The sequence below is a fragment of the Lagopus muta genome, chromosome 4, assembly GCF_023343835.1.
Source record: "Lagopus muta isolate bLagMut1 chromosome 4, bLagMut1 primary, whole genome shotgun sequence".
In the NCBI taxonomy this organism is placed as follows: domain Eukaryota; kingdom Metazoa; phylum Chordata; class Aves; order Galliformes; family Phasianidae; genus Lagopus; species Lagopus muta.
This window is the reverse complement of record NC_064436.1, coordinates 69,971,766-69,985,888: the sequence shown is the minus strand read 5'-3', so window position 1 is coordinate 69,985,888 and position 14,123 is coordinate 69,971,766. Positions and strand designations below refer to the sequence as shown.

Sequence of the window (14,123 nt, the reverse complement as noted above, 5' to 3'; positions counted from 1 at the left end):
GGGGGTCAGACATTGCCATCCTCTGCCCAGCACACACCTGGGAACTTCTCTGCTGTGTTAATGTCAGAACAGGCACACCAAGTCCACCCTGCGCACCTGATGCTGAACAAAGCAAGACCAAACGGTCTCCCAAACCTATCTCAGTCTTCCTGAGTATTGCACGTGCATCAGTACAGGTTGGGGGATGAGCTGCTGGGAAGGAGCTCTGCACAGAAGAAGCTCGTTGACCAACAGTAGACTAACAGTTGACCAATGGTTGACCATGAGCCAGCAGGGCGTTCTGATAGCCAAGACCTGTGGAACCCTAGGGTGTATGGCACAGAGTGTGGCCAGCAAGGCAAGGCAGGTGCTCCTCCCCTCTGCTCTGCTCTGTAGAAGGGCAGATGTGGAGCACTGCACCCAGTGCTGGGCTGCCCAGCTCCAGGCAGACTGCAAACTGCTGGGAGAGCCTCATGGAGGGTGCGAAGCTGGTGGGAGCCTGGAGCACCTCCTGATGGGGACAGGCTGAGAGCCCTGGGGCTGTGCACATGGAGGAGAGAACGCTGAGAAAGATCTGAGCAGTGCTGATCAATGTCTGAAGGGCAGGGGGCAGGAGGACAGGGCTGGGTTCCATTTGGTGGTGCCCAGTGCCAGGACAAGGGGCGCTGGGCACCAACTGGAGCCCATGGGGTTTCATCTGAACATGAGGAAGAAATGTTTTCTTGACTTGGAGACTGACACAGCCCTGGCACAGCTGCCCAGAAAGGTGGGAGAGTCTCCTCTGGAGATATTCAAACCCACCTGGATGCTTTTCTGTGCAACCTGCTGCAGGGAACTGCTTTAGGGGGATCTCCAGAGGTCCCTTTCAATTCTGCGAGCAGCCTTCAGGAACCAGAATTGCACAGAAAGCCCTGAGGTCCCCAAGAGAAGCAGGGAACATTGCTCCCTGTGCGTGTCACAGAGCTGAGCTGTTCTCCTGTCCCAGCCAGCTGAAATCCGTGTCTTGCTGCAGCTTTCCCAAGGAAGAGCCCAGCTGCACAACTCCCCATACACAGAGCTGCTCACCACACTGAGCTCACCAGCAGCTTTCTCTAATATTCCCTGCTGTTGAAAAGTCAGCTTTTCTGGGCTGTGCTCCTGCTGACCTCTACTCCCTTCCCAGCTGGATGCAAGGAGAACAGAACCAGCAGCTCAGCAGGATCCTGATGATCTAAACGCAATGCCACCAGCCAAAGTCTCAGTGCTGGTCTCTTTTGGGTCATTGCTATTGATCCCTGGGAGTTTCTTTTGCTCCTGCTGAGGGTGGATGCACCTCTCGTGCCATGTTGATCAGGGCCAGCCCATGTCATGTCTCAGATCCCTGGGTTCCTCCAGGCAGGGCTGGGATGTCAGCTCCAAGATGATACATTTGGGTTTCATAAGCATGGAATGGAACACGAAGAGAAGAAAACTGGCCACGGAGTTTTTCCTTGGCTTTACACTGTGGCAATGGCTCTGTAAGAAGGTTTTACTTAAAGAAAACCATAAAGAAAAAGCAAAATCCATGCACACACACGCAGCCCAGGCTTTCCATCATCCCCCAGAAAGGACCAGATTGTCCCCAGCCCATCCACCAGACAACAGCACAGTTAAATATAGAAAGAACAATAAAACCTAATGCTGCGATGGTCCACAGATGGCAAAAAAGTGACATGGTGACACAAGGGTACCTCGTGGCATGGGGGGAGTTGATTGCTGCTGCCAACAGAGTGTGGGAACCATGAGCTAGAGAGTCACAAGGGCTGGAGCCACGCTCAGAAAGGGCAAAAATAAAGGTGGATGGAGCAAATGGTGGATGGAGAACTGCATCCAGGCCTGGGGCTCCCAGCACAGGAAGGATGTGGAGCTCTTGGAGAGGGTCCAGAGGAGGGCACTGAGATGAGCAGAGGGCTGGAGCAGCTCTCCTGTGAGGAAAGGTTGAGGGAACTGGGATTGTTTAGCTTGGAAAAGGGAAGGCTGAGGGGAGACCTCACTGTGGCCTTCTAATATTTGAAGGGAACGTACAAACAGGAGGGGGAATGGCTATTTTTACAAGGGTGGATAATGATAGGATAAGGGGGAATGGTTTTAAACTGAGACAGGGGAGGTTGAGGTTGGATATGAGGAGGAAGTTTTTTGCACAGGGTGGTGATGCACTGGAACAGGTTGCCCAAGGAGGCTGTGGATGCCCCATCCCTGCAGGCATTCAAGGCCAGGCTGGATGTGGCTCTGGGCAGCCTGGTTGAAACTAGACAAACACCGTGGTCCTTTTCAACCCAGGCCATTCTATGATTCTATGAACATGGCACATGAAGCTGTGCCTCCACACCAGCCCTGGGTGCCCTTGGGGAGCTGTAAGGGAAGATATGAAATCATGGATTCACTAAGCCCATCCCCAAGAATCCTGGTAGCACAAGAGGCAGAGAGTGGGGCACGGTGATGACGTGGTAGATGGAAAATGAGCACTTTTGGACACTGTGTCCACTTTTCTCCTCAAAACAACCCAACAATCAACTCAGGCTGTGCTGTAAAAGCTTGCTTTATGAATTCAACCATCAAATCCATCATTAGGGTGTCAAAATCCAACAACCTCAGGGCTGGCTGTGTGCAGAGCCCACGACAGTCACACTGCCAGCCCAACGGGTGTCAATGCTTGTCAATGGGTGTCCCATCCCTGACTGCAGTGTCACCAAACACTGGGCTGGCTTCAGTGCTGGCCTCATCAGTGGGAATCACAGCCACGTTTCACCCATGAGAGCCTCCATGGCATGAACAAGTCATGCTTCATAACGACTTGTTCATTTACCTCTCAAGTGCTCTTTCCAAAGGCTGCCTGCTGTCATTTTGTTAGCTGGCCACGTAAGCTAGAAAATAAGGTTGAAATGATGGTTATGTGTTGGATAAAGCAGCCAGGTGACCCCTGTGTTTGGGTGCCAGCAGAGCACAAAGATCTGTGACGTTGGACTTGATGATCATGAAGGCCTTTTCCAACCTGAGCAATTCTACTATTCCATCTTCCACGAGGTTTGCACACCACGAACACAAAGCAGGAATGTTCCTTGGAAGAAGTCTGATTCTGAGCAGGATGTGTGACCAGGAGCAGCAGGGCCACAAAGAAGCATCACTGAAGGTTCACCACGAGGACTGCATGCTATCGTCCCTTGCTCAGCATCTTCAAGCTGACCCAATGCAGAGCAGAATCACACCCAAAAAAAGGGCTGATTCAGGTGTTCAAGGCTCTAATTTATTATTATTAATAATAAGTTCATGACCTAAATTACTCGCAGCCCTTTAAAGAATTGTATCCAAAGTGCTTCCAGGATCGCTGGGAACAAAACGATCCAAGTCCTGGTGGATCAGAGCTGCCATCTCCCACTTCTACCCACTGTTTTCCAAAGATATTCCCTATCTTTAGAATGGGAAATTCCATTGGAATGGGTGGGAGCCTTTCAGTGAATGGATGCTCTTAAAGACATCTCCTCAATGAGCTCACACACATGCTCCTTTTTTTTCCCCCCCCCCCAAAGGGAGAAATGCTGAATATATAAAGGAGGTTTTCTTTCTCCTAATCAAATTAATAGAGCCAAACCAAAAGAATTTGCAAGCCCTGGAAATGCGCAGCAAGCTCCACATTTTCTTCAAATACTTTAAAAGCAAAACAACTTTCATAAGCATATCAACATAAAGGAGTCTACTCCCATCCAACAAATACAAGGAGCCAGTTTAAAATAATAATTAGAAAAAATACAAGCTACATTTTCTGCCACGGGCTCTGTTCTTCAGGAAAAGACTGCAGAGCGTTTAAGCAAACTGTCTGGGTTAGTGACAGCTGATGTCCCATATCCCATAGCAGTAGTCATGACCTTCAGGCCCCCCGTGACTGACGGGCTGACCCCAATCACTCCAGGGTGCAAGGTAAATGACAACCAAAGAAGAACAAGAAAGAGAAGAGAAAGAAAACTTGCTGCCGGCTTTGTAGCCAAGCTTCCTAATAAAACCTAATTCAAGCTGTCAGGGTGAAATGAAGAAAGTGTCAACAGGGGTTTTCAGAGAAATATTCCAAATGTTTGGCTAGAATGTCCAAGAGCTCGGCTCCCCTCCCCCAGCCCCAAACCACTCCTCAAAAAGGGCTGGAAAATCCAATGTTGAAAGGAATTTTAATAACTTGTCCTGGGGGACCCTGAGGAGGGCCCCCAGGGAACGCTTTTCTTCCATTCCCTGACAAACCCAATCATCTCTGTAATGGTGAAGAGCACAAAACTTGTGAGGGAAGTGCCAGCCGAGGGGTTCGGTGAAACCAGCATCCGTGTGAAATAGGACCATCCTGCCTGCCTTAGAAACAGAGCCATTTAGTGGTGACCTGCAGGTTAAGAGCCTTGGGAGCCACCAAAGAGAACAACCTGCCACCAGTGAATGGCTGAGGTTGAACCCGAGGAGGGGGAGCAACATCCTGTGCTTTGCACACCACGTCCTGGGGAAGACGGAGGGAGAGCGGCTCTCCAAATTACCACCCCTCTCACAAAGGCAAAGAACTGAAAGAACCCCTGAGTGGGCACCCTAACATCTGGTGAGACCCCAAAACACTGCCTGAGGTTCACATTAACACAGGGGCCGCCCATGGCCATGACATGGAATTGCCCAGGGAGGTGAAACCCTGTGGACAGACCCAGATTTTACTGGTATGGCACTGACAACACAAGAAATGTGTAATGAGGGCCAGGTTGGATGGGGCCCTGGGCAGCCTGGTCTAGTATTAAATGTGGAGGTTGGCAGTCCTGTCTGCAGCAGGGGGTTGGAGCTTCATGATCCTTGAGGTCCCTCCCAACCCAAGCCATTCTATGATTCTATGAGGTCCTTCTGCCCTCCTGATGCTTCTAGCAAGGTAAAAGCTTTCACTGGGTGCAAAAAGAAAGCAATTTCTGGCTAACAGTTGTCTTCCACTTCAGCACACACACAAGGCCAGTATCCAGGAGCAGTGGGATGGAGGAAGGATGGTAAACACAAAACAGAGAATATTTGCACATGCTCTCCAATGAGAAATACATATATATATAAATATACATATATAAATCCCTAAACCAGAAGCCAGAACTAACCACCACACAGGGCAAAATCAAACCTTGGGCTTTCTGGCCAACACACTCCTTGAAGGACAATGTAGGGAAGCTGCTTGGCATCACTGAGCAGGCACTGACCCATCTTTTTTGGAAAGATTGGCTCCAACCATCTACCATGACTCAGAAATGTCTCAGAAGGACTGGCTCTCTTCCCTTTTACACAGCTAGCATGGCACTGGGCTCTTTTTCCCTACATAAGGGAGATTTATAGAAGACTTGGCCAACCAATGCTCTAAAGGGCCCACCAGCCACCTGCATCCTGGGCAGAGTGTACCCAGGCAGCTGAGTGGCATGGAAGGCTGAGAACTCATCTTTTAATTACACTGAGATATTTCAATGCCAACAAAACTTCTTTTTTTGACTCGATGATCTCTCGAGGTCCCTTCCAACCCCCCATGACCAGGAACACAATCATCCCCTACCTCAAATGAAGGTCTTCTGAAAACTTCAGACAGGCGTAGATGAATTCCTTAATCTGATTGTAAACTTTAGGCACAAACTCAGAAAAGGGAAACTTCTTTGGAAAAGGTTGCTGTAAAGAACAGGAGAGAACTGAAGTCAAAGAGCAGATCTTTTAGAGAGAGAACTGCTCTCACAGCCAGCCCAGAGTGACGACTGCTTTCCAGTAACATGTTCCAAGCAGCCAAATTAATACTAATATTAGCTGAGTCCAGCAATGAAACAACAAGCCAGCATTTATTGTATATTATATAAACATTTCAGCCAAGTGAAAGACCAGATAATCACTTACAAACGGCACATGGGTGCATAAGGGATTTGGAGTCTGAAATGGGCTGGAAGGAGACTTGTAGCTAGAAGGGAACAGGCAGCACAAAGCAATTCTTATTCCCTCTTTCCCAACTCCCTTATTCGTAACAAAAAAGCCTATCAGAAGATTCTTTGCCATTACTTCCCACCACACACAGGCATTTTGCTTGCTCACCTCCCCAGTTACCACACAAGGTGAGCACTTGCTTACAACACAAAAGCCAAGAGGAAACAGATGTCCTCTCCCTCACAACCCAAATTTTCACTACCTCGCTCTCACTCGTAGCACAGATGTGGCTGAGAGGTGCAGAGCAGAGCAGTAAAAGCTGGACCCCATGATACAGTCTCAGGGAAGGCCACAGACTTTCTGAAATCTAAACACTTGACTTGGACTGAAAACCCTCCCAGCCATAATTAAGTTCACCAGGCTTGGAGCTCGCTGGCTGCCAGATGTGGAGCACAAGGCCAAGCATGCTTTTAAGGGACACTGCCTAGGTCAAATCTGGCTACGCTGTTAGGCTCTGCATGCACGCACTTCTACAAAAGCCAAGATAGACCACTTCTTGTTTTTGGTTGGTTTTATGTCTTTTTTGTTAGATAGCATTAGATTAAAACAAGTTAAAGTCAGTAATGGTTCATACAATGGGAATAAAACACTGATGGAAGGAAGTATTTTCATCTCTCTTCCATCTACTGCAAGTGATGCTGAACTGCAACAGCACACTGTGCTCTGAAAGCAAAATGGATGAGGTATTCCTCACCCATGCCAGGAGAAGTGCAACACATGGAAAATCTATTTGTCCTTTTCTCTTTTTGTTCTGAGTTGTTGGGACCTTCTCAGTTCTACTTCTCAATGCCAGTAACAGAGGTGTGGGCTTGCAGCGCACTGGGAGTCACGCCGTGCCAATTGCCTCATTTCACATTACCTTTTCAAGTTCTGCATCCTGGAATGGGAACTGTCCAACTATTTTCTTATAAATCTCTTCATTTGTCACTGGGATGGGACTGTAGTTATCTGAATCGAGTATATTTCTAGAAGAGAAGAAAGCAAGAAAGCTACAGCTGGGGGGGAGGCTGCAAGGTCCCTTCCATGCTATGATTCTATGCTTCTATGATTTCAGGGGGAAGTTTTTTACCAAGACAGTGGTGAGGTGCTGGAACAGGCTGCCCAGAGAGGTTGTGGATGCCCTGGAGGTGTTCAAGGCCAGGCTGGATGGGGCCTTGGGCAGCCTGGTCTAGTAATAGGTACAGAGTTTGGTGGCCCTGCACGCAGCAGGGGATTGAAGCTTGATAATCCCTTGAGTCTTTTCCAACCCCAGCCATGCTATGATCCTATGATTCGAGTGAGACTTTTATTTCTTGGCTAAAAGGACTTTGTAAGGCATGTCTCCTGGGTTTACTTAAAGAGCTTCTTACCTGAAAACTCCTGACCATTTCTTCAGCAGCGTTTCGCTGTATTGGTCTTGGATCTCCAACAGCATGTCGAAGAGCTGGTTCACTGGGAAGCCATATCCCTGCCACGAGTGGAGGAACAGAGCAACCACATCAGCTAACAAGACATTGCTGAGCAGCATTTGTTGTGTTTGGGGAGCTTGCATGCAAACCCTCCCTGCAAACATGCCTGCTGGCAACAGACAACAGTCACCTACCTGGAGTGTATCTGCAAAGAGGACGATGAGGTTCTTCAAGTCCAACACCAGGCTTGGGTCTGAGCAATACGACTGCAAAGAAAGGAGCATTAAAACACGTTTCAAACCACGGCATGCAGGAAAATACTGCTCTCAGCCCTCCTGCCTTATCACTCCAGTGATAATACATAGGCACACTGTGCAGCCCCAGGATCAGCGGTGTTTATTGCACAGTCCATGCCTGAAAGGCTTGCAGGGCACGGGAAGGCACGCTGATAAGGGTATCTCTCCTGGTAGTGCACAGCTCATGGGGCTCTCCATGATGAACAAGGATTTCAGTTGCTCTGCAGATACCTGGAGTGTTTCTAAGATTACCCAGGAGCTGCTGGGGAAGTGAGGGGAGATGAAGCAAATCAGTGTGCTGCCATGGCAAGGAGACAGCAGAGCCTCTCATGTAATATTTAGTGTGTTGTGTCTAATGGTAATGAAGCATTGCGGCGAGGCATCCCCGAGCCCTACGCCAAGGCTGCATTGCTAAGTGGAAGGTTCAGGCTGAGGAAAAACACACTGTGTGCCTTTCAGCAACCTGATGGTCAGAGCTACAGCAGATGTGTGTATTTACCGTGGGTCAGGATGCTGCTTGAGGCTCTGAAGACACTCCTGTACCCCACAGCAGCCCTGAGCATCGCCCCAGGGACACCCAGCATCACCCACACCAGTCCCACCCTATCTGCACACCAGCAGCAAACCTCAGCCCTGCTGAAATATGCAACGTTTCAGACAGGCTCTTACCAAATATAGAATCATAGGCTGGAAAAAAGAGACTGAGATTTAAAGCTCACTGGAAACTCAAGGGGGAATGGCTCCATTAATCAATGAGAAAGACTGGAAGAGACACGTTTTCCATTTCACTCTCCAAAAAAGAAAGTCAGAAAGAAAGATAATGCCCTGAAGCTATCAGGAATGATAAAAGATGTCCCAGTCTACAGCAAGGGAAGAAAATCCAGGCGTTACATTTGGCCAAATGGGAAGAACTGGAACAGCCTCAACCTGTGCAGAAGCCTTCCAGCAAGTCTCACCAGCAACACAGGATGGACAGCACTGCTCTGTAGAGATGACACAGTTGACCACAATAATAGCATTAAGAAATTGTGGCAAATTTTGTGATATCTGAAAAATAAACTCCTGACAGCCATTTCCTGCACTAGGTTAGAACCTACAACTGATGGCCATGGTGCTAAAGGTGAAAGCAGAGTGTGTGTACATGTCTGTCCATCACAGCCAGCACACCAGCAGGAAACTCCACTCATAAAGAAAAGAATCAAGGAATCATAGAATGGCTTGGGTTGGAAGGGACCCCAGGGATCATCAAGCTCTAATCCCCCACCAATCTCCATATCTACTACTAGACCACGCTGCCCAGGGCCCCATCCAACCTGGCCTTGAACACCTCCAAGGACAAGAAGTGCAGCTTTATAACACAAGGAGATGTACAACTCTCTGCCTCGTCCCTTTTTGGGGCATGGAAGGAGCACTGTACTGCTCAGGTACCACACACAGTGTTAGATGCATGCCCACAATAAGCATCCCATAGCATCCTCCTGCTGCTGGATGATGCTCCCTCCAGGAGCAGCAGTGGGATTCCAGTGATTCAGGCCCAACAATTTGAAAATGGACTTGGGGAAAGTCATTCAAGATTCTTCTTTTATTGTCAAATGTAGTTTATTTCATCCCATAAACCAACAGGGTGGCTCTTCAGCAAGCTATGAAACATCAAGACAACTCAAGTGCTCCCAGCTGAAACAGTGCATTATTATATCAGGTCATGCATTCCTTCCCCAGTTTTCCAGGACAACCCGACTCCCTCTGCTGGTGCTTTTCAAAAGTGATGAACCAAGCAAAGGAAAACATTGCAGTGCTATATTCTCCTTTCTCCCCAGGTATTGCAAGTTTGGAGCAGGGAAATACAGTGCAATGTGAACCAAACAAGCCATAGAGTTCTCCTGGAGGAACAGCAGTGTGTTCCCTCTGTTGCTTCAAAAAGAGTGAAGTCAAAACAGAGTAGTACTGTGAAAGCCAACATTTCCAGCACGTCAAACCCAACTCAAGCAACAGCTGAGCAATCTGGGGCTTTTACTTACTGAGTGTGTCCTCAGTGCTGCAATGGTCTTTGATAACGCCATCTCCCACAGCTCATCAATATAGGCTCTATTTACCAAGCCCTGCGTTGTATGCAAGATGTGATCTTCGACTACAAAAAACCTGATGGGGAGGAGAAAATGGCACTGTTATCAGAAGTCACAGGCATCAAAAGAGATCTGCAAACACTGCGTGCAAGGGACATGCACTGCATGTGCACAGATCTCCACAGCAAGCCCAGATCTGCAGCATCCATCCCAACTACTGCTAAGAACAGATCTTTTCTTCACTTATTTTTTAATGTTGTAGTATTTTCTACGATGCCACACTGCATTATAGCAGTGAGCCAAAAGCCAGCTGATCCAACTAACACCTCTGTGCACACACAAAAGCAGAGCTTTCCCACCCTGTTATTTGAACAAGAACTGCTGACTGAACTCTGCTTCAGCCAGCAGCAATCGCCTTACAATGGGTTAACTGCAGGGAGAACACTTTAACTGCAGGGAGAACACTCTGGTGCTCTCTGCCCCATGCTCTCAGCACCATTTGGAGGCAATCAGTTCACTCCAGTCCTCATTTATCAAACGCGTTGGTCCAAAAGCAGCAGCACGATTCAGGGAGCAAGTGTCCCAAAACACAGTTTTAAACAGGAACGAGCAAAACCTCTGTTATATTTTGTTGGGAAAATCCAGCCTGGAAGCCTGAAGCTGTGTTAGGTCAGCAGCACACACTGCACTCACCTCCTTCAGCAAGAAAACAACCAAATAATTGTCAAATATTAAAGAATCATTAAGGCAGAGGGCCTATTTGCCTCATTAGCAGGGCAGGCAGGTGGTGCTCCCAGAGGTGGCAGGTTCTTATGGCTGAGCACAGCAAAGTTCACCAAGTTCTGTCTCCTTTTGAAGGACAGACACAAAATAAGAACAATATTCCCTCCTCTCTCTTCCCTTCTGGGCTCCTCACAAATGCAGCACGCACACATTTAGCACCCATATAAAAAGAACACCTACCCTACAATTTGATTGAAGTACCTCCTGTAGCCGTCCAAAGTTTCATGCTGTGACAAAGGAGAAGTGAGCAGAGGTTGAAATAAAGGAGAGCAAAACGGGAAAAAGAAAAGAGCATCCACAGGGCTGGGCTGCTCCATCAGGAGGAACCCCAAGCACTGACCAGGGCATGGCCATACCATGTTGGAAGGAGGCTGCAGCACCAGCCGGGCTTGTTTTCTTCTCTGTTTCCTGTAGTAGTTCTCAAAGGTTTCTCGGGCACCCTGGAAAGCAGAGAGGATGAAGTCAAGTAAGCAGGCTTTGAGTTAATCATTTAATTGCATGTACAACACACTGCATCAATGACACAAAGCACGCTCGCCTCCAGCATTCAAGGCCAGGCTGGATGTGGTTCTGGGCAGCCTGGGCTGCTGGTTGGTGACCCTGCACATAGCAAAGGGGTTAAAAGCGGATGATCATTGTGGTCCTTCCCAACCCAGGCTGCTCTGTGATTCTATGACTCCATGATACCTGCACAACTCAATCCAAGTGCCTAACGAAGACTGATTTTACTCCAAACACTAAGAGGAACAAACCCAAATACACGTCCAAGTGTACTTGAGTTGGACTAGATGACCTTTCAGAGTTTCCAACTGAAACAATTCTAACAGCAGGATAAGGGGAAATGGTTGGAAGTTGAGGGAGGGAAGATTGAGGTTGGATATCAGGGGGAAGTTCTGTGCTATGAGAGTGGTGAGGTGCTGGAACAGCTGCCCAGAGAGGCTGTGGATGCCCCGTCCATCCCTGAGGTGTTCAAGGCCAGGTTGGATGGGGCCCTGGGCAGCCTGGGCTGCTATGAAATGTGGAGGTTGAAGCCCTGTCTGCAGAAGGGGGATTGGAGCTTCATGATCCTTGAGGTCCCTTCCAACCCTGGCCATTCTGTGACTCCGTGATTCTGTGATCTTCTGACCCCTCTGTGCCCATTTCCCAATATCCTTGGGCAGATGTGGCACACGGTGCCGTGCAACCCTCCCCTTTACCAAACCCTAAGATGGACAAACATCCGATCTACCTAAGGATGGGGACAATGGAACAACCAGAATTTTAGTGCTGGTGAACATCAAGAGGGGACCAGCAACGCCAGAAGGAGCAGCAGAAATTCTTGCACTGATTCTCAGTGATGCAAAGCCACAAACATCAGAGAGTTTAAGAAAAAGATGCTTGGGTGGTTAATACCTGTCAGCAGGAGAAAATAAATGAGCTTTTGAGCTCATTCTCTCTCATGGTGGCCATGCCTCACCCACCACCGGGGTCTGAGCCTCCAGATGAGAGCCAAATCCCAATATGCTCCCGTAACACAAGCACGTGGGTTTCCCCTCCACGAGCATCACCCACTCGTGCCAGGCACGGCACAGGGGTCAATGCTCTGGTGGTTGAGGCCGTGCATTTGCAGGGGTTTGGTTTTACCAAAAGCTACATCTGAGCATCCCACCCAGGCAGGGCAACGCAGCCACGTGGATCCTCAGATGCCACCTACCTGCTGAGCCCTCCTGGTCCCCCAGGCTATGGAACACCTCGCTGGTTTTTCTCCCTGCCCGTTTCTCCCTCCCCCGCGCACGTCCTGTTTTATGTCTGAAATTGGATTATAAACACTTCAGAGAAGGGACAAGGCCTTGCTTTGAACTGGTAGGAGACAAAATCTCATTTGGAATTCGCAAAACAAACAAGAGGCAACAACAAATATCACCTGCCTGAGGAAGGCACCAGACCCCAACCTCTTCTACCAAGACAACAAAGAAATACAAAAGAAAACCCCATGCTAATTTAATGATGCTGCAGCTACTCCATCGTTACACAGCCAGGCTGCCTCAAAATGCCTCAGCTAAAGGGGACCTGGGCAATTTCTGTTTCCTTCTGCTGTATGTCTCGCCATCTGCATTTCTTCTACAGGAGTTGGACTCCATGATCCTTATGGGTCCCTTCCAAGTCTATTCTATGAATCTGTATCACAGCTCGAGCCCCTAAGCTATGCTGCTGCTCCCAGTTTGGCAGTGCAATAGGAGAACCAGACTGTTCCATATTCCCACTCGATCACCGCTGGGATCAGATTTTAGGCATCCATTAAACTTTGCTTTGCCTCATTCCTCAAAACCTACACAAGTGGAAGAAGAACTCAATTATCTCCCAGCAGCACCGCCGGGATTTGGAGCGAAGCCGCTCACTAACTCAGCACAGCCTGCTACCAATGAGTGATGCAAACCTCCTAATTCAAGGCTTTCCCTCCCCTGCCTCATCCCTATTAAATTGCTGTTGGGCCCCACCGAAGACAGGAGCCCCAGAGGACAAACCCCCGAGAGCGGCTTTACGCAACGTCCCATGGAAGTCAGCAGGTAATTAATTCCCCATTAGTGAATGCACAGAAGCTGCCATATCCCAAAGCCACACAGGACCTCGGGGACCTCATGGAAGTCTTGAAAGCAGTTCATCTCCCAAAGGCCGGTCTGAAACCAATCAGTTATTTTAAGACTAGATTTTGAACATTTCTAGGACTACGCCGCAGCAATGTGTGCCAGCTGAAATGGCCTACCCTCCAACTGAGCTCCTCCCTGCTCCCCTCACCCTCCTCACACACTTCCTCATGACTGTAAGGCCAAGAGGCGTCCTGTCACCCAGCTCCTTCTTGGGGTCTCCCTCCCATCGCCCTCTGTCCCATCCTCTACCTGCCCACTCCATCGCAGGGCTCCTCCATATGGACATTCTCCATGCAGCTGCCACCAGGCTGTGGGTACAACACGCGTCCCTCTGGCCTTAAGCTGAAACCCCCGACCCCATCACTCAGCTCCATTGAGGATGTACCAGCAGGCTTGGTAAAAATTGCTCGTATTCCAGCTTTTGTGATAGCTTGAGGAGTTATAAAGGTTGGAAAAGACTACAAAGATCATCAAGTCCAACTGCTGACCCATCGCCACCATGCCCACTAATCATAGAACCATAGAATGGCTTGGGTTGGAAGGGACCTCAGGGATCATAGAATCATAGAATCACCAAGGTTGGAAAAGACCTAAAAGATCATCCAGTCCAACCGTTCACCTATTCCCAATAGCTCCCACTAAACCATGTCCCTCAACACAACATCCAGCCTTTCCTTGAACACCCCCAGGCTCGGTGACTCCACCACCTCCCTGGGCATCCATTCCAGTGCCTGACCACCCTTTCTGAAAAGCAATACTTCCTAATGTCCAGCCTGAATCTCCCCTGCCGTAGCTTGAAAAGATCATCAAGCTGCAATCCCCCCGCCACAGGCAGGGCCACCAATCTCAACATGTAATACTAGATCAGGCTGCCCTGGGTCCCATCCAACCTGGTCTTAAACACCTCCAGACTAATCATGTCTGAAGAAGCACAGGAACCAATTTTATCGTAATATTCTCTGATCATTAAGCTAATTTGGGTTGCATTTTAACTGAAAAAACTTTCCCTTTTCCTCC

General features: G+C 48.8%; 1 protein-coding gene across 3 annotated transcripts in view; it reads right to left on the bottom strand.

Annotated features, from left to right (window-relative positions):
- Positions 1 to 14,123, bottom strand: part of EXOC6B (exocyst complex component 6B) — a 246,665-nt gene that overhangs the window by 97,296 nt on the left and 135,246 nt on the right. For all 3 annotated transcript variants that reach the window (XM_048943630.1, XM_048943631.1, XM_048943632.1), the window contains exons 9-15: positions 10,836 to 10,919; positions 10,660 to 10,706; positions 9,652 to 9,772; positions 7,532 to 7,603; positions 7,299 to 7,396; positions 6,809 to 6,914; positions 5,537 to 5,646 (exon numbers count right to left, since the gene is read on the bottom strand). In XM_048943630.1, coding sequence (XP_048799587.1) covers positions 5,537 to 5,646; positions 6,809 to 6,914; positions 7,299 to 7,396; positions 7,532 to 7,603; positions 9,652 to 9,772; positions 10,660 to 10,706; positions 10,836 to 10,919 — 638 coding nt within the window. The remainder of the gene's footprint in view (positions 1 to 5,536; positions 5,647 to 6,808; positions 6,915 to 7,298; positions 7,397 to 7,531; positions 7,604 to 9,651; positions 9,773 to 10,659; positions 10,707 to 10,835; positions 10,920 to 14,123) is intronic.